The sequence below is a fragment of the Suncus etruscus genome, chromosome 3 (genome assembly GCF_024139225.1).
Source record: "Suncus etruscus isolate mSunEtr1 chromosome 3, mSunEtr1.pri.cur, whole genome shotgun sequence".
In the NCBI taxonomy this organism is placed as follows: domain Eukaryota; kingdom Metazoa; phylum Chordata; class Mammalia; order Eulipotyphla; family Soricidae; genus Suncus; species Suncus etruscus.
Genome location: NC_064850.1, coordinates 18,087,708 through 18,114,498, shown reverse-complemented (window position 1 = coordinate 18,114,498; position 26,791 = coordinate 18,087,708). Strand labels below are relative to the sequence as shown.

Genomic DNA, 26,791 nt, shown 5'->3' with positions numbered 1-26,791 from the left:
GGCGGGACTTGGAGGGCCCTGGACTTCGGAGGCGTTCTTGGGCAGCAGAGTCCGCCTGGAGGCGAAGAGGTGCGAGCCATGGCGGCTGTGGTGTCTGCGGCTGCGCTGCGGTCCCGGATCCTGCAGGTATCTAGGAGTTGGGGTTCACCCTGTTCAGTCTCTTTGAGTAGACTACAACGCCCCTTCTTTTGGCCAAGCCTCCTGGACCTAGCTAGCTCACCCAGGCCACGCTGTGTGGACTTCTTTGGGTCCCTTTGCACAGATCTGTCATTCCTAGCTCTGCATTCCTTTGCTTTGGGGCCTCTCTTTCTCCTTCTCAGGTTCTGGGCCACCCTCTTGCAGCCCTACCCCGTCCCTGAGGTCCCTTGCCTTCTCTTGTCCTCTCTAACTTTCACCTCTGGGCCAGCCTCATCTCTCTCTAAAACTCCCCTTTCTCTTTATTACAAGTTTTCTCCATATCTTTCCATGTCCCCCAATTTATTTCAGAGTCTTTAATCAGAGTTTTTTTTTTTAAAGGGGAGGAAAGGAAACACATGTAGGGCCAGGGTCAGTAAAATGGACTTTGAATCTTCTTCTAGAACTGTGCACCAGCCCCCCCCCCCATCCACCCACCCAAAAGGAGCCATTTGCTGAATGAGCTCTTTTTCCCAATTGTGGACCTTCTTTGCATTTTCCACCTATTGCAAGCTGTCTCTATTCTTGCCAAGACTTTAGTTTCAACCTCACACAACTTTCTGTGTTGGTTGGTGACCTTCTGTTAGTTTAGTTAACCTACCCAGGACATTGCAAGCACAGGCAAGGGGCTAAACCAGCTCTAAAACAGGCGATGGAATGTGGGAGTTAAGGAAGGCCTGAAGTCTAAATTCCAACTTCCCGCCCCAAAGTTGGTTCTTCATGTGCCAGCACATTGCCAGCTCTCCAATGAGGGAACAAGGACAGCCATGGCCGAGCCTGGGAACCCTCGCTGCAATGTGCCTCTCTCCTATCGCTTACAGACTAAAATTTAGAATAGGAGGCAAGTTGTATCACAGGCTTCAATCTTCAACTTGCCAGAACAATATGTATTAACTTTTAAATCATATTACTGTTTCCCAAGTATCAGTGCAGAATGTACTAACAAAGTCAACTAAGATGCTTATCTAAAGACACTATTTTTTTTTAGTGGGACAGTATGGAGAGTGGATTGGAAAAGTGTCAAATTTTCTGGTTTCGCTTTGTTATTTCTTGTGATCCAGCTGTTTTTCTGGCCTCTTTTTTTTTTTTTTTAAGGAGTAGGGAAACAGAATGTCTACCCTGTATTTTCCATTGCTAATGTATCAGTCTTTTACTTAAATTGACTTTTTTTGTTTCTTTCCTCCCAATTACAATGAGTCTTGGAAGACCATAAGATAACATTTTGTTTTTTGCAACAAGAAGAATCTGCCTTGCTATGTACTATTTATTTATTTTGGAATTATCTTTCCTATTCATTTGAAAACATTTCTGAGCTGACTTTGAGAAGAGCAGAAATAATTATCCTTAATTGATTAGGAGATTAAGAGTAATCTATAGGCTGGCCAGAGAGATAGCATGAAGGTAGGCTGTTTGCCTTGCATGCAGGAGGACAATGGTTCGAGTCCCAGCATCCCATATGGTCCCTGAGCCTGCCAGGAGTAACCCCTGAGCGCTGCCGGGTGTGACCCAAAAACCAAACAAACAAACAAGCAGAGTAATCTAAATCTGGCTGTCATTGATTTTTCTTTAATGTGTATGGGTTTTTTCTTTTTTTGTTTGTTTGTTTGGGGGCCACACTTGGTGGTGCTTGGGGCTTACTCTTTTTTTGGGGGGGAGTCGCACCCGGCAGCGCTCAGGGGTTATTCTTGGCTCTACACTCAAAAATCGCCCTTGGCAGGCACGGGTGACCATATGGGATGCTGAGATTCGAACCACTGACCTTCTGCATGGAAGGCAAACGCCTTACCTCCACGCTATCTCGCTGGCCCCGGGGCTTACTCTTGACTCTGCAGGCAGGAATCATTCCTGGCAAACTGGGAGCACCTTATGGGATGATGGAGATTGAACCCAGGTTGGCTGCATGCCAGGCAAGTGTCCTGTAGTGCTATATTATTGCTCCAATTCCTGTCATGAATTTTAGAAAACTTAAAATAATCTATAGAGGAAAGGGATCAAAGTTTTTTATTAAGTTTTCCATTTTTATCATCTTTGCATGTTAGCAAGTAAATCTTATTTAATACTCTTTGTATTATTATCCCTACCATTCAGAGACAAGAAAAATCAGTCTTGAGGCCAGAGCAATAGCACAGCAGGTAGGATCTTTGCCTTGCACATGGCTGACCCATGTTTAATCCCTGCATCCCACATGGTCCTCCAAGCACTACCTGGAATCTCACCACTGGGTGTGCCCCCCCCATCAGAATCAATCTTAAAGAGACTCAATGATATGGTGGAAAGAACACAGACCTAGTAGCCCAACCAGCTCTCTCACTTTTATAATATTTGTGAGGAGTAAAGTTAATAAAGATAATCAACACTTAAGGTGATTTCAAGGTTTCCCAACTTGCAATCATTGGAGCTGAATCTTGGCATCTCTTTCTGTGTCTGATTTCTCTTTGCCCTGACTTGGAGGAGGAAAGTTAAGTAAAACACTGAAAACACCCATACTGTAATGCACTAAACAATGGGAATGTGTAGGGTACTGCAGAACATAGGAACATAGGAGGAAAACCCCATACTTAATTTCCATTCTAGAACCTTCCAAAAGACGTTGGCCTGAACTTGAGTCTTGTGAGCCTAGTAGGCCTTTTGCCAAGAGAAGAAGGAATTTCCTGGTAAGGGAAATGGCAAATACTAAATAAGCATTTTAGAGAGGAGAATTTCTTCAGCCATGGTGCTTTTGGGTACCATGTTTCTTTGTAAATGAAAAGATAAAAGAAGTAAACTGTCAAACTGTTTGATAATATTTTGTTATACCAGATACACAGTGTGTAGTGCCCTCTTGACAACAGGAGACTTATACAAGTGAATGAGTAAAACTAAGTGGAGGCTAGAGAGATTGTACATTGTGTAAAGCACATGATCTAAGTTTGATCCCCAGCACCCAAGTACTGGGTTTCCCAAGCACTGCCAGGTTTGATTCTTGAGCATAGAGCCAGCAGCAAGCCTTAAGTACTAGTAGATGGTGCTCAAAAGAAAGAAAAAAATCACAAACAAAACCAAAAACTATGTGGCCTGGGTTGGAGAAATAGTACAGAGGGAGGGTGGTTGCCTTGCATTCTGACTGACCTAAATTCTATTCCTAGCATCCCATGTAGTCTCTAATACCGCCAAAAGTAATTCCTGAGTACAGAGCCAAGAGTAACCCCTGAGCACTGCTGGGTATGACCCAAAAACTAAAATAATAATAAAAAACTGAGAACACCAAAATAAAAAAACTTAAGTGATTTACAATAATGAAATTGGCTGATATAGGCTTTTCTGCCTTATATGAGGCTGTATACATGAAATAAAATTAATTTCAAAGTTTACTGAGTACTCATTCTTTCATTCTGGAAATATTACTGAGTACTCAACTCTGTTCTAGGAATGCTGCTAGGGTCTGGTGACACTTTATAATTTCAGGGGAGAGAGTCAATTAAGCAAGCTATTAGATGCACGAAATAGAAAAATTCAGGTATTCATGGCCTTCACCACTCAGTTGTCCATACAGACTTAAACTTCCTAAAGAAAGTGATAAGAGCAGCCAGAGTGGTGCCACAAGCAGTAGGGCATTTGCCTTGCACGCACTAGCCTAGGAAGGACCACGGTTCTATCCCCTGGCTTTCCATATGCCAAGAGCGATTTCTGAGTGTAGAGCCAGGAATAATCCCTGAACGTCACTGGGTGTGACCCAAAAACCAAAAAAAAAAAAGAAAGAAAGAAAAAAGAAAGTGATAAGAGATAAGGAGTTGGAGGGAGTGAAACAAATAGAATGAAACAGTTGTAGTCAAGGGATAGCTGCAGGAGAGAATATAGAAAGCATGGAACATGCTTTAAATGGCTGAAATTTAGACAGCACAGAGGAAGTTCCTAATATGAAACTGGAGAAGTAAAGATTCTCTGTAAGTTCCTCTAAGTAAACATGAACTTAATTATTATCCTAAAGATAGAGTGGAAAGTCTTGGCAAGGTCATGGAAATGTTCTGATTAGATAAGGGTTTTTTTTTTTCCTATGGACATAAGCAGTAGAAAGTAGATTAGAAGTCTGTAATACATTTTATGAAACTCTATGAAGTCCCAGTGATAGACCAGGAAAGTATAGGCTGGGCTTAAGGCTAAGGAAATTTAGGAGGAATAAAAAATTGTGTTCAAAGATTTTAGGAGAACCAAGTATCAGGATTTGGTTTTTTGTTGTTGTTTTTTGGAGTCATACCCGGTGGGGTGCTCAGGGAGTTACTTCTGGCTCTATGCTCAGAAATCGCTCCTGGCAGCCTCGGGGGACCATATGGGATGCCGGGATTCAAACCTCCTTTCAGCTACATGGAAGGTAAATGCCCCACCGCTGTGCTATCTCTTCGGCCCCAGGATTTGTTTGCTTCACTGCAGTATAACGGAGGAGTCAGTGATGTTCAGGTTTCTGCTTGAGCGATTTGATTTTTCTGACCCTTAGATTTCACTGTAAGATGGCTTACCAGAAGCAGTCAGGTTGCAAGAAGGAAAATGAAGTCAGCTTTTTTTAAAATCAGATATCCAAATAACATCTAAGTAGAAATATGGTACAGTCAGTTATGCATCACCTGAACAGCAGGATTTGGGATAGGACTGCAGATTTGAGCATTGTAAGGATCTAAATAATAAAGCCTTGTGAGTCAATGTAACACAGGGAGAATATAGGCTAGAACAAATGCACTTAGGTTGTTTTACTATAAGATTCATGAGGGGAGGGGCCAGAGTGATAGCACTGTGGGTAAGGCATTTGCCTTGCAAATGGCCAACTGAGATTGGATCCCCAGCATCCCATATGGTCCTCTGAACCTGCCAAGTTTGATTTCTGAGCACAGAGCCAGGAGTAACCCCTGAACGATGCAGGGTATGCAAACACCTCAAAAAAAAAATTCATGAGGGGAAAGAAAACCACATTGCATTCGCAGCCAAGGCCATGGTGTGGAATTTGTACACTGACCCCAGGACTGCCTGAGTTTTCTTTGAATACCACAGGTTCTGCCTACATTCCAAGGGTGGTCACTTTAGATTCTTTGGCTTGTCTAAGTAACCCCAGACCAAAGCAGTATTACTGTGTGTGTGATTACACTGATAAAATGGCTCCTGGGGCTGAAGAGATAGCATGGAGGTCAGACATTTGCCTTGCATGCAGAAGGACCGTCGTTTGAATCCTGGCATCCCATATGGTCCCCTGAGCCTGCGGGGAGCGATTTCTGAGCATAGAGCCAGGAGTAATCCCTGAGCGCAGCCAGGTGTAACCCAAAAACAAAACAATACAAAAAACAAACAATAAAATGGCTCCTGTTAGGGGCCAGAGTGATAGCACAGCCTTAGGACATTTGCCTTGCACACAGCTGACCCAGGATAGACCTGGGTTCAGTCCCCAGCGTCCCATATGGTCCCCCAAGCCAGGAGTGATTTCTGAGCGCATAGCCCGGAGTAACCCCTGAATGTCACCAGGTGTGGCCCAACCCCTCCTCCCCCCCAAAAAAAGGCTCCTGATAAAGTGGCTGATTCTTGCATTGGGCTTCTGCTGCCAGGGGGTGGACTCATGCCTATACTCACCTACCACCCTGAAATGGAATAGGGGAGTTAGAAAATGAATGAGTGAATCCAAATTATTGCTTACTAATAATAAGTTTTATTTAGAAGGCTAGTGATTGGGGCCAGAGGGATAAGATTGTACAGTATTTGCCTTGCACACTGCCAACTGGATTCAACATCCCTACATAGTCCTCTGAGTACCTCCAGGAGTAACCCTAAGTGTAGAGCCAGGATTAAACTCTAAACACTGAGGTGTGTCCCTCAAACCAAAATAGATAGAAGCTTGGTGATTGTGTGTATGTGTGAGTGTGTGTGTGTGTGTGTTTGAAAGAGAGAGAGAAAGAGAGAGAGAGAGAGCAGAAGTATGCTATAGGAATGCAACTCTTATTTATGTAAATGAATCTGTGGTAAAATTGGTTTCCTTATATATTGAGTGGAGAAAGGGCCAGCAAAAAAGCTAGAAGAAATATGAGTGCATTATAGAAGACAAGTAAAGAACCACCACTCATCTGCTATAAGATCAAGTGTAAGAAGGACTGGGAAGACTTCATGGGATATAGGAACTCTCTAGTTTTCAGTCATAGAAGTTGGAATGTATAGAGAATTTAATGAGAAATAAAATAGAGGTAACTAGTACAGAGAATTATTTTTTAGATGGAGAAAGCTTTAAGGTACAGAGGCAAAAAGAAGGAGGGCTTGCAATGTAGCTTATAGTTGAGCACTTGTCTTGCATAGGATCCTCACTGTTGCAAAACATTATTATTATTATTATTATTATTATTATCATTATCATTATCTATGTATGTCTGAGGCAGCTGCAAAGTGTGGTGCAGAGATTGTTTTCAGAGTGGAAGACAGAGAGATATCTCTTCAAACTGTCTACCCATATTTTGTAGCATTTACTAGCACTCAAAGTTGGTGTTGGACACCAAAAGCTATGCCCAGTTGTTCACTGCTGGAGTATGAACAGCATGCAGTGCTGGAGATCAAATGCAGAGACCCACACATGCAAGTCATTCTTTGAACTATCTCACTAGCCCATTTCATACTTCTGAAATCAATTTTGGGGGACAGAGGGTTGGGCACACTCTGCTCCTGGTTTATTCCTGTCAGTTGTTGGGGGGAGGAACACATGTAGTGCTGGGGATTGGGGATCAAACCAAGGTCAGCAGCAAGCTAAGCAAGTTCCTTATTCCCTATTCTATTCTATTCTATTCTATACTATACTGTAACAATTTTTAATGTCCTATTGATGAAGCCAGAGCAGTTGTACAGCAGGTATGACTCTTGCGTAGGCTAACCTGGGTTCAATCCCAGGCATTACACATATGGGATGAGCATTTCCAGGAGTGATTCCTGAGTGCAGAGCCAGGAGTAACCCCTCAGTATCACTGGATGTGACCCCCCCAAAAAAAAAACACTTAAAGAAAAGTTCTATTGAAATAAAACTGACCAAATAACTTTATTTTTCTCTTTCCCTTTTTTAACTGCTGTTTTTTTTTTCTTTCTTTTTTTTTTTTTTTAATTTAATTTTAGCTTTTAAATCTAACTCTTTTAGTGATGTCAAGTTGCTTTCTGTAAGGGAGGAGTCTTTATTCCGTGTGTGTGTCTGCGGCTGAGGGCTTTTCCAAAGCTGGAAATGAATCCGTGGATGTGGGGTTCAGGCTCTAAATTCCTAAATTCCTAAGGGATGTTGGGTCCCCGTGTGTGTGTGTGTGTGTGTGTGTGTGTGTGTGTGTGTGTGTGTGTGTGTGTGTGTGTGTGTGTCTGCTGCTGAGGATTTTCCAAAACTGGGAATGGATGTGGATGTGGGGTGGTCCGTGTATGTCTGCCGCTGAGGGTTTTCCAAAGCTGGGAATGGATGTGGATGTGGGGTTCAGGCTCTAAATATCGAAGGGGTGTTTGGTCCCCCTGTAGGGTGTGCGTGTGGGTGTGGGTGGGGTGGGCTGTCTGCGACTGAGGGCTTTTCCAAAGCTGGAAATGGATATGGATGTGGGGTTGAGGCTCGGGAGGGGGAGGGAGGGAGGGAGGAAAGAAGAGGAGAGAGGAGAGAGGAGAGAGAGAGGAGGACAGAGAAAGGAGAGAGAGGGAGAGAGAGGGAGAGGGAGAGAGAGGGAGAGGGAGAGGGAGAGGAGAGAGAGAGAGAGAGAGAGAGAGAGAGAGAGAGAGAGAGAGAGAGAGAGAGAGAGAGAGAGAGAGAGAGAGAGATGTCAAGTTGCGTTCTGTAAGTTTAACTGCTGTTTTGATGTCTGGAAATTTCACCTGGTTGATTGTGGTGCTAGAAACGCCCACTTGACTGAGTACTTGGAGCTCATCATTCTATATCGGTGCCAGAACCACACTTGATTTGTCATTGATTGAGGCTGACATATTTTTAATGTAAACTTGATTGTGGGGGCCAGAGAGATAGCATGGAGGTAGGGCATTTGCCTTGCATGCAGGAAGGATGATGGTTCGAATCCCAGCATCCCATATGGTCCCCCGAGTCTGCCAGGAGTGATTTCTGAGAGTAAAGCCAGGAGTAACCCCTGAGCACTGCCAGGTGTGACCCAAAAACCAAAAAAAAAAAAAAAAAAAAGTATGCTTGATTGTTTCAAAAGTTAACTGTGAAAACATGGTAAGATACTGAACAGATCTCACTCCAGTTTCCCTCTTCCCCAGACAACTATTTTGTTTGATTTTGGCATTAGATTAATTTGCATTTTTTCACTTAATATGAAGGGATTTACAGATTATGTTCTTTTTTATACCTGTGGTCACTCACTTGTAATTATTAGAATTCTTCGTGTTGAGGCCAGAGCAATAGAATAGCAAGGTGGGCATTTTTTTGCCTTGCATGCGGCTGACCCCGGTTCAATCCCAGGCACCCCATATGGTCCCTTGAGCACTGCCAGGTGTGGCCCAACCCCCCCCACCCAAAAAAAGTATTCCTTTTTATTGTTTTAATAATATTCCAGTATCTGGCTAGAGCCCCTTAAATGTTGAGTTTCCTATTTCATCCATTGGTGAACATTGGATTGTTTACAGGTTTGATAATATAGAAAAATCGTTGTGACTATTCATATTGAAGTATTACATGGCGTATTACATTTAGGCTTGGCATTTGGTTTTATAATGTCTTCTGTTCAATGCCTATACTTTCTGACTTTCTGTTTCCATAGTGTTTGACTTTTGCTAACTACATTTTCAAGCCAAAATTTAGGAAAGCCTGGCTCTGGGATATTGAGGACATGACTGTTGTGACTTACTGTTCTAATAAGTGTAATTTTTTGTTTGTTTTGGGGGCCCACACCTGGTGCCACTCAGGAGTTATTCCTGGCTGTGCACTCAGAGATGCACCTGGCAAGCTCAGGGGACCATATGGGATGCTGAGGATCAAACCCGAATCTGTCCAGGGTATACAAGGCAAACACCCTACCACTGTGCTATCACTCTGGCCCAGAGTTGTAATTTTTATTTTTTGTTACACCCCGTGGCACTCAGGGATTACTCCTGGCTCTGTGCTCAGAAGTTACTCCTGGTAGGTATGAGTTTCCTGCCATTTGGGTTGCCTGGATTCGAACCACCTCTGTTCGAATCAGCTATGTGCAATGCAAATGCCCTACCACTGTGCTATCTCTCTGGCCCCGAATGGTAATCGTATAGCTCTTCTCAGACTATTATGATCCGTGAGAGCAAATACCAGTCCTATTTCACATACCCAAAATAACCAATTTAGTGTAAAGCATATTAACTATTAGTAAAGTTTAGTGCTTTTCTGCTCTTACTGAAATGGTCATTCTTTTTCTTCATAGATTTCTTCCAAGGTGAACTCCACTTGGTACCCAGTATGTTCCTTCTCTTCTTCAGCGGTAAGTTATTTTATTCTAAAGTTTGACCTCTGAAGTCAAGTCTAATACTATTTGGGGCCTTTTCCATTTATTTTTTGTATATAATTGTTGTCAGAGTGCATATGAAATATTTGATCTTGTTTTCTTATCCAGTATTATATCTTTTATATGCTATAAGCCTTTTGTTGTTGTTGGTTGTTTTTTGGGGGCCACATTCGGCAGTGCTCAGGAATTACTACTGGCTATGTGCTCAGAAATCGCTCCTGGGATTTCGGGGAACCATATAGGATGCCGGAGATCAAACCCGGTCCATCCCAGGTTGGCAGCAAGGCAGACACCATACTGCTATGCTGTCACTCCAGCCCCCGCTAAAAGCAAGCGAATGTCCTACGCTCTGCTATTGCTCTGGCCCCTCTGCCAACTCTCCAGATAAAATATACACTGTATCTTTGATTCACTAAACAACCACAATTCCTTCTTTGTGAAAGTGAGAGAGAAAAAAATGAAATACATAAATACTAATATAAAATTTGGATTTTTCTTTCTCCCCAGCCAACAGTAAAGCTCTTCATTGATGGAAAATTTATTGACTCCAAAAGTGATAAATGGATTGACATCCACAATCCAGTAAGTGAAGCTACTTTGGGATTGAAATGGACTAGACAAAAATTCTGGGGCAAAAAATGATACACTGCTTTTTCCCATTAGGCCACCAATGAGGTCATTGGCCGGGTTCCCCAGGCCACCAAGGCCGAAATGGATGCGGCTGTCGCTTCCTGCAAACGTGCATTTCCTGCATGGGCAGACACTTCAATATTAAGCCGTCAGCAGGTCCTGCTTCGCTATCAGCAACTTATTAAAGACAATTTGGTGAGAAATCTGAAAGGCATAATTTTCCAAACTGTTCCCTGGGAGATAATTATCACTCCCACCAAGACCTTTTTAGCTGTCTCCTTAACTGTAATCCAGAGAGACAAAGAAGATGGTCTCCTTTGTTCTGCTCTTCCCCAAGTTTACTTTCTCTCTAACTAAAAAGTGGCTTCATTACATTGGTTTTACATCTTCACATTGGTTTTGGTTTTGCTTTGTGTGTTTTCTCTCTAGAAAGAAATTGCCAGGTTAATCACGTTGGAGCAAGGGAAGACCCTCGCTGATGCTGAAGGAGATGTTTTCCGAGGCCTTCGTAAGCTGGGCTTTTCTCCTGGGGAGTTCAGGGACCTTTGAGAAGGAGGAAATGGAGATCAGAGGGGTAGCACAGTGATAGGGCATTTGCCTTGCACTTGGCTGACCCAGGACGGACATGTTTCGATCCCCAGCATCTCCTATGGTCCCCAAGGCCAAGAGCAGTTTGTGAGCGCAGAGCCATTAGCAACCCCTGAGATTGCTGGGAGTGCCCCCACCCCCAAAAAAAGGAGCAAATGTAGATTGAATGGTAAATATGCCAAAATGGGAGGCTACTTCTTCTGTATCTGTGGCTAGCTCACTATTAGTTCTTATGAAAAAAGGCAATATTTTCCAACTACCAATGAGACTGAATTCCTTCTTTACTTGACCTTCCAAGAAGGTCATGCATTTCCCTCTATCAGACAAGGTTTCTCTCATTCAGAGAAGGTTATTTTATGCTGAAAGAGCAAATCAGTGTTTCTTCCCTTTGTGATCGACCTCTCTGTCCTAAGGGCTAGTTCTAGCATGATTAAGTTATTGTCCTGCCGAATGTGGAGAGCTCTGGTCTGACTACTTTTTCTTCATTCCAGAGGTGGTTGAACATGCATGTAGTGTGACATCGCTCATGCTGGGAGAGACCATGCCGTCTATCACCAAAGACATGGACCTTTATTCCTACCGTCTGCCACTGGGGGTGTGTGCAGGCATCGCTCCATTCAATTTTCCTGCCATGATCCCCCTTTGGATGTTTCCTATGGCCATGGTGTGTGGGAATACCTTCCTAATGAAGCCATCAGAGAGAGTCCCTGGAGCAACTATGCTTCTTGCTAAGTTGCTCCAGGACTCCGGTGCCCCTGATGGAACACTGAACATCATTCATGGACAACATGATGGTAACTATCCTTCTTCTTACTGGACTTTTATCTGGCTACTAAAAAGCAAGGTCAGGTTGAAAGTTAATGGGGACAGAGGACAAGTATTAGAGGCTGAGGAAACAAGGAAGGACAGGGTTTTTTAATAATATGGCTCATGTTTGAAGACATTGTTTGCTCACTGTCTTGTCATCTTTGTTAAAGTTTATCAGCAAACCGTAGTTTTTGTCCTCTAGACTACATTGGGATAGAATGAGAGTAAAGAAAAGGTTAAAGAGAAGCCCTGTGCTCAGTGATTACTCCTGGCAGTCCTACGGGACTATATTGGTGCAGGAGATTGAATCCAGGTTGGCTCTGTGCTTTACCTGCTACACTACCTGGCCCTTAGACTAGGACTCTTAATTCATATACTACTACTAAAATATTTATATAATAGCTAATACTTAAGGGGCCGGAGAGATAGCAATGAGGTAAGGCATTTGCCTTTCATACAGAAGGTCAGTGGTTTGAATCCCAGCATCCCATATGGTCCCCTGTGCCTGCCAGGGGCGAGTTCTGAGCATAAAGCCAGGAGGAACCCCTGAGCGCTGCTGGGTGTGACCCAAAAACCAAAAAAAAAAAAAAAAAAAAATTACTACTACTACTACTACTAATAATAATAATAGTTAATACTTGGGCCCGGAGAGATAGCACAGCGGTGTTTGCCTTGCAAGCAGCTGATCCAGGACCAAAGGTGGTTGGTTTGAATCCCAGTGTCCCATATGGTCCCCCGTGCCTGCCAGGAGCTATTTCTGAGCAGACAGCCAGTAGTAACACCTGAGCACCGCCGGGTATGCCCCCCCCCCCCAAAAAAAAAGTTAATACTTGAAAAAGTTCTCTCAGACCCAGGAAAGATATCGCAATGGACTCAGCATGTGGAAGCTCCAGATTTGATCTCCAGTTCCATGTGGTCCTATAGCATGACTTGAAGCAACCCTGAGCTAAGAACTACTTAGTGTGGTATAAAAATCTATACAAGCAAAAAGTGCATCTATGTTGTAGGCACTGTTTTTAGTGCCTTTCATATTTATCTCATTTAATCTTTACAATAACTCATTATAGGTTTTATTTTTTCATTTTATAACTAAGAAAACTGAGGCATAATGTTTTTCTAAAGTCACATTGCTAGAAACATCAGATTGTGCCCCAGAGGAGTATGATTTTTGCCTTTACTTCCACACACACACACACACACGTAATATTTTTATTTTGAAGAGTACAGAACTTTTGCAATGATCTCTCCCTATTTATATTTCTATTGATGGGAGGATTCCAGGAGGGCAGGAAGTGGAGGATAGTGAGCTGACTAAGCTCTCATCTGGGCCTCACTGTTTTCTTTCACCACCGGAGTGATAAGGAAATGAGGCAGTCAGGCAGGAACTCTGGAGAGTCTGAGAAGGTGGGATGTAGCAGAGAGTAGTTAACAAAGTAGAGCTATTTAGTCTCAAAGGGCATCCATTCTGCTAGTGATTGGGGAAGACCAGGCCAAACTCCTTTAGCATTAAACTCCAAGGAATCATCTCTAGCCACAGTACGGCTTGCTTCTCATAGCCCAGTCACACCAGTTCTTTTCAGTAGAGTCCATATAATGGGGGGGAGGGGGTACCACACCTAAGACTGTTCAAAACTTACTCCTGCCTTTGATTGGGACCACATGGGATGCTGGAGATCAAACTTATGTTGGCTGTACGCAAGGCAAACTCCCTACTCCCTGTGCTATTTCTCTGGCCCCCATATAATTCTTTTTTTTTGGGGGGGGGGTCACACCTGGCTGCACTCAGATTACTCCTGGCTCTGTGCTCAGGAATTTCCCCTGGCAGGCTCGGGGGGACCATATAGGATGCCGGGAATCGAATGGCTGTCTGTCCTGTGTTGGTTGTGTGCAAGGCAAATGCCTCCATCATTTTCCCTTCTGATCCCAAGTATTCTGTGATGATATAAACCTGTGCCAGGGTCTTGTGGGGCTCCAGAACATCCTTTGGGGCTACACCTCTCCCCTCAGAACTCTAGAACTAGGATCCATTTCTTTCTTTCTTTTTTTTTTTTTTTTTTTTTTGGTTTTTGGTTTTTGGTTTTTGGGTCACACCTGGCAGTGCTCAGGGGTTACTCCTGGCTCCACGCTCAAAAATTGCTCCTAGCAGGCTCAGGGGACCATATAGGACGCCGGGATTCGAACCAATGACTTTCTGCATACCTCCATGCTATCTCTCCGGCCCCAAGATCCATTTCTTGGGCTTACTTGCACAGTACCCAAGATTCAACAGGGTCTTCAAGCATTGGTTTTACAGACTTGCCCTGCTCTTTCTCAGAGGTGGGACGTTGGGGCAAGCAGGATGCAAGATCTTGGCTTCTCCATAAGGGTTCTGGGAACTCTCAGGCCCCTGACTCCCCCATATGTAATTCCTTGGTTGTTATTTTCTTTTTATTGTGGGGCCATGCCAGACTATGTTTGGAGGCTGCATTTACTTGGGGATCACACCCTATGGTGTTCAGGGAACCATGTACCCCTGGAGACTGGAGAGGGTGGTTAAACTGAGTGTCCTATATGAAAACCATGCATGCTAGATTTTTGAGCTATCTCCTCGCCCCAGACTTTATTTTTAAATACTTTGTCATGTGCCTTACACATGAACACACGATAATATAAATCTCCCAGTACATCTTGAGAATTAAGAACATAGGCTATTTTTGTATGCAGGCCTTGCATATAACCGAACCCTGAGTTCCACCATCAGTGATCCTTGAGCACAGAGTTCGGAGTAAATATTGAGTACCTATAAGTGTGGTCCATAAACAAGGGAGAATAATAGGGTGGAAGGGAATTAATTCATAAAGGACTAATGGGAAGAGTTGAATATTGAAAAGTCTGTTGTTTTGGAAGTAAATAGGAATTGCCCTCAGATTTTGAAAGTAGAAATCTGATACGAAAAGAGAAAAAACAATGAAAAGGGAGAAGCTTAGTTGAGTTTTTTTTTTTTTCTTTTTGGGTCACACCCGGTGGCACTCAGGGGTTACTCCTGGCTATGCACTCAGAAATCACTTCTGGCTTGGGGGACCATATGGGACACTGGAGGAGCAAACCACAGTCCATCCTAGGATAGCTCGTGCAAGGCAAATGCTCTACCACTTGCGCCACCACTCCGGCCCTTAAATTGAGTTTTTAACCTAATTTGAGAACAAGGGAAGAATTTCAAAATGAGAAAAACAAATACAGGGACCAGAGTGTTAGTACAGAGGATAGGGCGTTTGCCTTGCACGTCGAAGACCCAAGTTTGATCCCAGAACCCTATATGGGTCCCTGATCCCCCTCAGGAGTGACTCCTGAATGCAAAGCCACGTGTAGCCCCTAAGCATTGCCAGATGTGACCCCAAACAAAAGAAGTTTAAAAAAAAACTTCATTCATAGTAGTGGGAAATAAAAATTTGTTATGTAAAAGTCTATAATCATGTGTTCCTTTTGTGGTAATCTCGTTTTTTTTGTTCTTTCAGCTGTAAATTTTATTTGTGATCATCCGGATATCAAAGCAATCAGCTTTGTGGGATCCAACCAGGCAGGAGAATACATCTTCGAGAGAGGGTCAAAACATGGCAAGAGAGTTCAAGCCAATATGGTGACTTATTCTTTTCTCCCCAAACTGTGATTTCTGTATTAAAATACCCTACCACCAAGGGGTCCTCATCCCACTCTTAAGATCAGGGTTTGATACCATTTCATCCTAAATATCTCCCTTTTAACCATAAACCATCCTCGTGAGGAATTTTAAGTCATTTTAATTACATTTTAGCTGCTATTAATCTTGATAATCAAGGGTATTTCTCCCTTTGAATGTTACTCAGATTCTTTTGTGTTGAGCAATAACAGCCCCATACTTGTTCTTGCTGTTTCTTCATTTCATGCTTCTAGCCTTTTATCTTTTCTTCTTTTAAGAAGTAGCCTAAATACTAATATCAAATATATGGTCTTTCCTTAGAGTTCAAGTTATATATAATATCCTCAAGAGAACCAAATATCAGGGCCAGAGCAATAGCACAGTGGGTAGGGCATTTGCCTTGCACGTGGCCAACCCAAGTTCAATCCCCGACATACCATATATCTTCTGATCCTACCTGGAGTAATTTCTGAGTGCAGAGCCAGGAGTAACTCCTGAGTACCACAGGGTATGGCCAAAAAAAAAACAAACTAAAAAAAGAACCAAGTATTTCTTGTGATAGATTTGGTTGTATATATTTGCTCTTCTCTTCCTAGTCTCTTTCCAAATATTTTTAAATACAGAAACTATAGAGTGATAGTACAGCAGATAGGGCGTTTGCACATGGCCGACCTAGGTTCAGTTCCCACCATCCCATCTGGTCCCAAGCCTGCCAGAAGTAACTTCCGAGCACAGAACCAGGAGTAAACTCTGAATGCCACCAGATGTACTCCCCCACCCCCCCCCCAAAAAAAAAAAACTTTCAAATCCAGTTGCCACTTTCTCACCCTTTGGCTAATGTTGCAGGAGATAACCTCCTATGCACAGACTTAGAAACTATTCATGATATACTCATTTCTTTTCATGGCTTGATGTTTTTATTAATTTGACTTAAGTCCCTACTAATAGTCTACATATTAATTATATATATTAATAATATATAAATTATTGTTATATCTAATATTCTCTGTACTGCTTTCAAACTAATTCGTGGACATGATATCTGTCCACATATTTCATTATAATTGTATCTGGAAATAACTGTAAATACCATCATTAGTTATCCTATTATAGCACACATGTTCTTGGTCCTCAGAAAGCAGAAAAAGGAAGAGATGGCCTAATACAGTAAACTCTGAGCAAAGAAAGGAGGGAAGGGCAATGATGTTGGGCATGGGAATTCTCAAGAAAAGGGGGAAACCTTCTATTTTTGACTTCACTCAGGAGGATGTGTGAGCACTTTGCATTAGGTTTAAAGTATGCAAAATTATAACAAAGGAGCTGGAAAAGAGCATCATGTTTTAGAGGATTATCATCTGTATATCTTGGGTATATATCCTGGGCCTGCTTTCATAACATTTTATACCAGAAATTTTTTGGGTTTTGGGTTTTTTTTTTGTTTTGTTTTTGTTTTTTGGTTTGGGGCCACACCCAACAGCGCTCAGGGGCTATTCTTGACTCTGAGCTCAGAAATCACTCTTGGCAGGTTCTGGGGACCATATGAGATGCCGGAGATCGAACCCAGGTGGCTGTGAGCAAGGCAAATGCCCTACCCGTTGTGCTATCACTCATCCCCCATACCAGGAAATTTTCACTAAAAACATTCTTTTCCTGGCCCTGTATCAGTCCTACATGAAAAAGACATATATTTTCTTTATTTGAGGCTATGTTTTTAGAAGCAAGGGAGTTTGAGAAATTTCTAGAATAATATGTATTGTTCTGTCTCCTGTTAAGTCTAACAGCTAGCTTTTGGAGGCTGTTAACAGTGCTTTTAATTTAGCTGAAAATTTCTGCAGACAAATTCATCTTAAAATTACTTTTCCTTAGTGCCTGGATATAGTGTTTAGCTTGTAAAATAAACTGTGAGGTTACTACTTTATTGTTGTTAGCAAATATTAGTTTTTCAGCTGGAAAGGTTAAAAAAAAATAATCTTGAGACTTTCTCAGTATTACCAAGACTTCAGAGGTATAAAAATGATAATCTGGGGCCAGCACCGTGGCACTAGAGGTAAGGTGTCTGCCTTGCCAGCGCTAGCCTAGGACGGACCACGGTTCGATCCCCCGGCGTCCCATATGGTCCCCCAAGCCAGGAGTGACTTCTGAGCGCATAGCCAGGAGTAACCCCTGAGCATCAAACGGGTGTGGCCCAAAAACCAAAAAAAAAAAATAAAAAAGATAATTTGTCTTCAAAGCAACAAAGGACAAATAGATAATATTCTCTAATTTTTCCTAACTGGATTTTGCCAAATGGTCCCCCAAGACAGGGATGACTTCTGAGCGCATAGCTAGGAGTAACCCCTGAGCGTTACTGGGTGTGGTCCAAAAACAAAAACAAAAAGATAATTTGTCTTCAGAGCAACAAAGGACAAATGGATATATTCTCTAATTTTTCCTAACTGGATTTTGCCAAGGAAAATGCATGTACTTTTATTTATCCCTAGGGTGCCAAGAACCACGGAGTGGTCATGCCTGATGCCAATAAGGAAAATACCTTGAATCAGCTGGTTGGGGCAGCTTTCGGAGCAGCTGGCCAGCGATGCATGGCTCTTTCCACAGCGATCCTTGTGGGTGAAGCTAAGAAGTGGCTGCCTGAGTTGGTGGAACGTGCCAAAAACTTGAGAGTCAATGCAGGTAAGCAAGTATCAGCTTGACTCCTTGAGAATAACTTGTTTGGGCATTGGCCCTCACCCTCTTTTTTATGCTAAGCTCATCTAAAAATTCATCTTTCGGTGGCAGTCATGATTGATACTAATGACTTTTTTTTAAACACTTCTTGTTGACTTTCAGGAGACCAACCTGGAGCTGATCTCGGCCCTCTGATCACCCCCCAGGCCAAAGAGAGAGTCTGTAATTTGATTGATACTGGAACTAAAGAGGGAGCTTCACTTCTTTTGGATGGTCGGAAAATTAAAGTCAAAGGCTATGAAAATGGCAACTTTGTTGGACCAACCATCATCTCGAAAGTCAAGGTGAATAGCTAGGTTATTTGACAAATATGAGAACTTAAGACATCTTAGATTGTCTTGCCTCTAATTTTTAAATGAGGATTTTTGTTTTGGTTGGGTTTTTGGACCCAGCAGCGTTCAGGGGTTACTCCTGGCTCTGCTCAGTAATCTCTCCTGGCAGGCTCAGGTGACCATATGGGATGCCAGGAATCGAACCCAGGTCCATCCTGGGGTCCGTCCCGGGTTGGCCACATGTAAGGCAAACACCCTACTACTGTGCTATATAGCTCTGGCCCCAAATTTTTAAATGAAGATATTTAATGACTAGAGAACTCCTTTCTTATAGGATTGTCCACTTACTTTATCTAGATTTTATTTTGGCTTTGTTTTGGGGCCAAACCTAGTGTTGCTCAGGGTAACTCCTGGCTCTGCATTCAAGAAATAGTCCTGGCGGTGCTTAGGGGATCATATTGTGATACCAGGGATCTGGCCTGGATCACCTAGATGCAAATCAAGCGCCCTACCCACTGTACTATTTCTCCCACCCCTAGACTTTTTTATGGGGTACTGTGTCTTCCATGCAATGTTGAGGAAGCATAAGGACTACTCCCAGTAATATTCTTCTGTCCAGTCTGGAGCTACTTAATGTATATTTTATACCATTGTTTGAGAGAACTCCTAAAATAGTAAATATAAGATTCTATCTATCTTCAACAACTACTCAACCTTAATGTTTTTGTGAGAAAGCAGCCACTAATGTGGTTATTTTCCAATAAAGCTTTATAAGGGGTTATGTTGCTTGCTTTGCACAGTTGACCCAAATTCAATCCTGGCACTGCATATGGTCCCCCAAACACTGCAAGGTGTGGCCCAAACCTTCCTTTAAAAAAATTTATGATCTCGTCTGATCTCGGAAGCTAAGCGGGGTCAGGCCTGGTTAGTACTTGGATGGGAAACTGCCTGGAAATACCGAGTGCTGTAGGCTTTAAAGTAGTTGGGGCCGGAGAAATAGCATGAAGGTAAGGCGTTTGCCTTGCATGCAGAAGGACGGTGGTTGGAATCCCGGCATCCCATATGGTCCTTATGCCTGCCAGGGGCGATCTCTGAGCATAGAGCCAGGAGTAACCCAAGTGCTGCTGGGTGTGACCCAAAAACCAAAAACAAACCAAAAAAAAAGAACCAGAATTAGACCCTGGGTGCCACCATAAGTGGTCTGTCCTTCCCCTTATGAACCATATTTGCTAGTACCTATCTTACATAAGTTCTTTGTTTACCTTCATTGTTTTGTTTTTGTTTGTTTCGGGCCAAACCTAACAATGCTCAGGGATACTCCTGGCTCTATGTTCAGAAATCAGTCCTGGCAGGCTTAGGGGACAATACCCAGGTCACCCACATACAGGGCAAATGCCCTACCTGCTGTGCTGTGCTGCAGCCCTTTTTGTTTATTTTTTATTTTTCTCCTTGCCCTTCTTGTCATCTAGATTATAGCTACTCTAGAATCTGCATTAATCTATCATCCAATGTTGTTGTTTTTTTTGTTTTGAGTGGGGGTACTTTGAGTGGCTGGAGACCACACCAGGCCAAATACCCTATCTTTATTAAATACCTATTCTGTGCTCAAAATTTAACTACACCTTCACCAGAAAGTAACAAAAGGATAACTGATTCATCGTTTTTTATTTATCAAAAATGTAGGTCTATCAGTTAAAATTAATGACTAAATTGAATTTAGGAGGCTTTTTAAAGATGTATATATCCTCACTAGTCCTTTCACAATCCTGAATAATTGAGAACTAAAGAGGAAAAAATTCCACTTATCAGCAGCTAAGACAACTAGCTATTGGTGACAATGAAAGATGTTTCAAATGTCTTATGTAATCTGGTCTCAAAATGTGTGGACTCATTTGGGAGGCAAAGGAAGGATGAGAATAAATGTTTGTGTTATAGGAATATTAGCACAGTTTCTTCAAACAGGAAATTCTGTTGTGTCTGATTTGATTTATAGATAAAAATTTTCTCTTTTTAGTAACAACAGTTATATACACAAGCTTATGGATATTAAAAAGAAACCTAGTGATAGGATCTGAATATACAGTGCTTAACAGGAGTATAGATGTGGCTAAGAGAAATATCAAGTTATTTATATGATTGCTAGAGCTTGGAACACACAATAAATGATTTTTTTAAGTAGGTGGTTTAAAGTGACAAGAGATTGCTAACTTGAAAGCTGCACTTGTATGTAATAGGTAATAAAATACCAAAAAAAGCATGAAACACTGACTTATTTTCTGGATGCACTGCTCCTGGCAGCCAAATATGACTTGTTACAAAGAGGAGATTTTTGGTCCAGTTCTTGTGGTTCTGGAAACAGAAACTTTGGATGAAGCCATCAAGATTGTGAATGAAAATCCATATGGAAATGGCACTGCCATCTTCACCACCAACGGAGCCACAGCTCGGAAATATTCCCACCTGGTGGATGTAGGGCAGGTTAGTATGCCATTTTTAAGAAATTCTTATACTCATTTGCAGTTTCTTGCCTAAGGAGAGATAGTAAACAATGATCAGTCTCTGGCCTCCTTGTCTCTCACAGTCTCCTATTTCTTCCTCGGGGATAGAAAATTTCTGGGGTGGAGAGAAAGGGATAGAAGGTAGATATTTAAAATTGGTTTCTCTGATGCCAGGCCTCTGTGCTTCTAAATAGAGGGTTCGTTTGTTGTGATCCTTCTCTTACTATTGGATTTTTTTTTCTGCTATAGGTGGGTGTGAATGTCCCCATTCCAGTGCCTTTACCAATGTTCTCATTCACCGGTTCTCGCTCTTCCTTCAGAGGAGACACCAATTTCTATGGCAAACAGGTAAATTTAAGTTTGAAATAAGAATTTTTTTTCTTTGAAAAGCTTTCTTGGACATATTCAGGAACAAGGATTCAGCAAGAAGCCTGCCAATAGCTTTTGTGGGATCACATGGTTCCAAGGTGCTTGTTAGTAGGTCCCCTAGGGAAAAAAATAAATAAAAGATCACTAAAATTCTCTATTAATGATTAATCACTTTTTTTGGGGGGGGTGGTTTTTGGGTCACACCCGACAGCGCTCAGGGGTTACTCCTGGCTCTACGCTCAGAAATTGCTCCTGGCAGGCTCTGGGACCATATGGGATGCCAGGATTCGAACCACTGTCCTGCATGCAAGGCAAATGCCCTGCCTTCATGCTATCTCTCTGGCCCCTAGTCACTTATTAAAAAATGCATTTCTTTCCCTTTGTATCAAGCACTATCCTAGGCACTATAAATATAGCAGTGAAGGGCCTGGATTAATAGTATAGTGGATAGAACACTTATCTTGCATATGTTTAACCAAGGTTTGATCCTCAACACTCTATATGGTTGTTCTCCAAGCCACATCCAGGAGTGCCACAGTCCACTCAGGGATGGGCACAGGAACAACAGCGGGATCGTCTAGGAGAGTGGGAACAGGAGTCGGTGAATTGAGACCAGACCGCACTCAGGAAAGAGTTTGGATCTAGCTGTTTATTCACTCAAAGAACAGGGTTTTTATACATTTACTTTAGCAAGTCATTCTGAGTTAGCAAAGAAGAAGCGAGTGGTCAGTAGTTTACACAGTAGGAAAACATGTGGCTTCTGTGAGGTATAGATAATCATCAAAACATTCTGTGGAATTCATTGACTTCCATTCAGTGGAATTCATTGTAATACAATGATTACAATATGTATTAATCTTTACTAGAGACGTCATTTATTTTTGGCCTAAGATTCAACAATATCCTAAGTTCCCAAAATCTCATAAATCTGCCAAAACAGCTTTGTGGCTTGAATGCCCAGTTCCTCTTTTCTAGGGGATGGGGGTCTTTTGTGTGGCTGTTTACTGCATGCCTAAATTGGGTTTTGTCTTTTTTTTGGGGGGGGGCACACCCGGCTATGCTCGGGGGTTACTCCTGGCTATCTGCTCAGAAATAGCTCCTGGCAGGCACGGGGGACCATATGGGATGCCGGGATTCAAACCAACCACCTTAAGTCCTGGATTGGCTGCTTGCAAGGCAAACGCCACTATGCTATCTCTCTGGCCCCCACCCCGTTTTTCTGGCCCCTTTTTTTTGCTTTTTTGGGTCACACTCGGTGATGCTCAGGGGTTACTCCTGGCTATGCGCTCAGAAATCACTCCTGGCTTGGGGACCATATGGAATGCTGGGGGATAGAACTGCGGTCCATCTTAGGTCAGCACATGCGAGGCAAATGCCCTACTGCTTGAGCCACTGCTCCGGTCCCTGGTTTTTGTCTTGATGTAAAGATTATCTTTAGAACCAAGTGTCCTTGTCTCAGGGCTGGTTTTGCAGTAATTTTCATGTGCTTATCTCCTATGGCTTTCCAATACTGATTAGGGCTAGAATATTCAGCCCTCAGCACATTTGCTTGGTAACTAGAAAATAGTTTTGATTTACAGAAATCTTTTTTTTTTTTTTTTTTTTTGGTTTTTGGTTTTTGGGCCACACCCGGCGGTACTCAGGGGTTACTCCTGGCTGTCTGCTCAGAAATAGCTCCTAGCAGGCACGGGGGGACCATATGGGACACCGGGATTCGAACCAACCACCTTTGGTCCTGGATTGGCTGCTTGCAAGGCAAACACCGCTGTGCTATCTCTTCCAGCCCGATTTACAGAAATCTTGATGGTCTTTTGAGGGAATCAGAGAAAAGTCCTTAGGATGCTAGTGAAACTATTTCTCAAATGAAAGGGGTGAATTTATGCCACAATCTCTATCAATTTCCCCATTACCCTGAGCATCTCATGGCAACTGTGGGTACAGGCAACCAAAGGCTTTTTGAGCCTAATGCCCTCCCCTTAGCCGTGGGCTCTAGGGTAGGGTTTCTTACACAGAGGTCATGACACAAGTGGTTCCTGAATTCAGAGCTAGGAGTAACTCCAGGACACTGTTGGCTATGGCCTCACATCCCCCACCCCCTGCCCAAATGTAAGGTTTATTAAGAATTCCTTTGAAATTATGCAATAGAGGGCCAGAGCTGTATGGAGTTTTCCTTGCATGCATGTGCCCTGGGGTTTTATCCTCGATACCCCTTATGATTTAGCTCCCCAGAAAAGACCCTAAATACAGAGCCAGCAATAAATACTGAGCACAGTTGGGTGCAGCCCAAAAAAACAAAAATGGAGGAGCCCGAGTTATAGTACATGGGTAGGGCATTTGCCTTGCATGCGGCTGACTTGGGTTCAATCCCCAGTATCCCATATGGTCCCCTGAACACTGCCAGAAGTGATTCCTGACAGTAGAGCCAGTAGCAACTCCTGAGCATTGCCAATTTGGACCCAAAAGAGTGGGGGGGGGGGGAGTATGCAGGGAGAAATATGCAATAATTCCTAATATGTTATGATGACTACATTTAACAAGTAGAGGAACTTACTTAAGTCACTACTATATTTCTAATATTATCTTTCATAGATCTTAGAAGTTGGGTTTTTTTGTTTTGGGGGGGGTTTGTATTTTGTTTTTGAGGCACTGCTCAGGTACTATTCCTGGCATGGTGCTGGGGGTCACTCCCAGTAGTATGTTGGAAATGTGCAGTGTTGGTTAAACCCCATTCTTCTGCATGCAAAGGCATTTGCCCAATGTACTATTTATTTTTTTATTGTTTGGCTTTTAGATCGCACCTAATGGCACTCAAAAATCACTTCTGGTGGGCTCAGGGGACTATATGGGATGTCAGAGATCAAACCCACATCAGCCACATGCAAGGCAAATGTTCTACTTGCTTATGCTATCGCTCTGACCCCCAGTTTACTGTTTCTACAACCCCCAGTTTTCTTTTTTCTTTTTTTTTTCTTTTCTTTTTTTTTTTTTTTTTTTGGTTTTTGGGTCACACCTGGCAGTGCTCAGGGGTTACTCCTGGCTATGCTCAGAAATTGCCCCTGGCAGGCACAGGGGACCATATGGGATGCCGGGATTCGAACCACCGTCTTTCTGCATGAAAGGCAAGCGCCTTACCTCCATGCTATCTCTCCGGTCCCCAGTTTTCTTATTTACTGTGCTTGACTTTCAATATAATGAGATCAAGTTTGACTGAGATATTATTATATCAAAATTATTTTTACATAGATTGTCTCATGAGCAATAATAATGAGTTCCTGGGCTGAAGTGGTGGCGCAAGCGATAGGGCGTTTGTCGCAGTTCAATCCTCCATGTCCCATATGGTCCTCCAAGCCAGGAACGATTTCTGAGCGCATAGCCAGGAGTAACCAATGAGAGTCATCAGGTGTGGCCCAAAACCCGCCCCCCCATGGGTTCCAGAAAACTAATACACAAGTTAAGTCTCGGGCCTTAACTTTAACCCTGATTACCACACAGAGTGACTCCTGAACACAGCCAGAAGTCCTAAGAGCAGCTCGGTATGGCCTCAAACTCATTACCCCATCACCACCTAAAAAAAAAAAAAAAAAAAAAAATATATATATATAGATATGTATACACACACATAAATATATATATCTTAGTTTTTTGGTTTTGTGGGGTGTAGTTTTTGGATGTACAAGAGACCATATGGTACAAGGGATCAAAATAGATAGATAGATAGATAGATAGATAGATAGATAGATAGATAGATAGATAGATAGATAGATAGATAGATAGATAGATAGATAGATATGTATACACACACATAAATGTATATATATGTATATATATATCTTAGTTTTTTTGTGTGTGTGTGTGGGGTGTAGTTTTTGGATGTACAAGAGACCATATGGTACAAGGAATCAAAACCAGGCCTCCGACACGCAAAGCACACATTTTAGCCCACTGAGATATCACTTCAGCCTATTGAATTTTAGTTATACCTATTCCTCAAGCTTAAAAATGTATTGCATTTTACACCACCTCCTTCCAAAAGTAATTAAAAGAGGAATAATGAAATCCCTCAATGTTAACTCTCCCTTACCCTCATTCTCTTTAGGGCATCCAGTTCTATACACAGCTAAAGACAATCACTTCTCAGTGGAAAGAAGAAGATGCTACTCTTTCCACACCTGCTGTCGTCATGCCTACCATGGGCCGTTAGGAACGAGATGGTTCCAGACTCAACCCATCCTGAGTGCTCTCCCTGTGTGCTCTTCATTTGCAACTTTGCTCAAAGCAAATACCTAGGACCGGAATACCACATAACTAAAACCTGTCTCAGGACCATTAGTCCCTGAAAGTTGGTTGCTTGAGGGAGAAACCTAGTATAACTTTAATAGCAGATTTTTCCCTTGCTCTTTATACTTTATTTTTTAAGATGGTGGTTATAACAGTGAAATACTTATCTGGAATGAGAGCTTAGATCTGTTTTCTAAAAGTTCTCCTCTCTTCTATTGTCTTGAAGGAAGGGAATATTTGTATATTGGAAGACAAAAGATCTTCCAATTGGAAGAGGACCTCGGTATCGATAGGAAAATAGGAAAGAAAGAAATCCTACTTTAGTCGATCCACAAATACAATACTATATATATGCCAGTGGAAAGACCCTTCTATAACCCTTCCTGAGCCTCTCATTATCTTATAACACACAGAATTCATTTCTACTTATCCCACAATTGTGACAACTGCTTCTCTATTTTCCGACTGCCACTGTGTCTTCAATGATTCATGACCGTTGATTTTGTCACTGTCATTGTACTTGTTATTCAAGGATACCTCAGTATATGCTGGATAAAAGTTTTTTATATGTGCCAAGGGTTCAATTTCAGATTTGAATTGGTGAACAATTAATATGTAATTCATTAATTTAGATCCAAATAGGGTTCTTGTTTTCTCTCTCTCCTTATCTTTCTTTGGAAAATTATTGTGAACATTTGAGGCCTACACACTATATGGATTTCATGAAAGTGGGCAATTGTCTTGCTTTAAGCAAGTCTTAATCAAAACATTACTTGTTTCCTTCTTCCTGCATTTCTGCTTGGTGACACTTTTTTTTTTTTTGTCACACTTTTTAATGAAAGAGTGCTTCATGTATGTAGGCCCTCATTAGGGCCTAAGAAATTTTAAAACTTTTCATGGCATAAAGGAGTAAAAATGAAATATTTTTGGCAGGTTTTCTGTCAAGAATTCAGCTGTTCTTATCATTTTTATTTCATTGGTACAGTTAAACATCAGGTTCACACAGATATAACTTGATGTACTAACCAAAACAGTTCCTCCTTTTGTTCTACCTGCCTTTCTGACAGTGAACTAGGAGAAGCCTGCTGGCTCCGAGAGTCCTCTCAGCTCTCAGTCAGAAGACACAGATCATTTATTTTTGTTTCCTCATTAGTCATATGGATGATGCTAACCTAATCCATGGAAGGTTATTTAGGGAATTAAGGATAGTGAAAATCATGAAAATATCCGTGCACTCTATGGATTTAAGCTAATTATTACTACCTGTGGATAGAATTCAGATTAATGAAGTAACCGGAATTTAATAAAAAATATATATGATCCTCATAAGTCTTGTATTTGCTTTCTTTCTTT

At 42.1% G+C, this 26,791-nt stretch overlaps 1 protein-coding gene across 1 annotated transcript; it reads left to right on the top strand.

The window, feature by feature from the left end:
- Positions 1 to 37: 37 nt before the first annotated feature.
- Positions 38 to 26,791, top strand: ALDH6A1 (aldehyde dehydrogenase 6 family member A1). Its single transcript, XM_049770393.1, has 12 exons — positions 38 to 126; positions 9,537 to 9,593; positions 10,125 to 10,199; positions 10,281 to 10,442; positions 10,677 to 10,755; positions 11,327 to 11,629; positions 15,137 to 15,258; positions 17,778 to 17,967; positions 18,124 to 18,305; positions 20,592 to 20,771; positions 21,041 to 21,139; positions 25,257 to 26,791. Exons 1-12 carry the CDS (start codon positions 79 to 81, stop codon positions 25,359 to 25,361), a joined length of 1,602 nt encoding a protein of 533 aa, XP_049626350.1. The 5' UTR covers positions 38 to 78; the 3' UTR covers positions 25,362 to 26,791.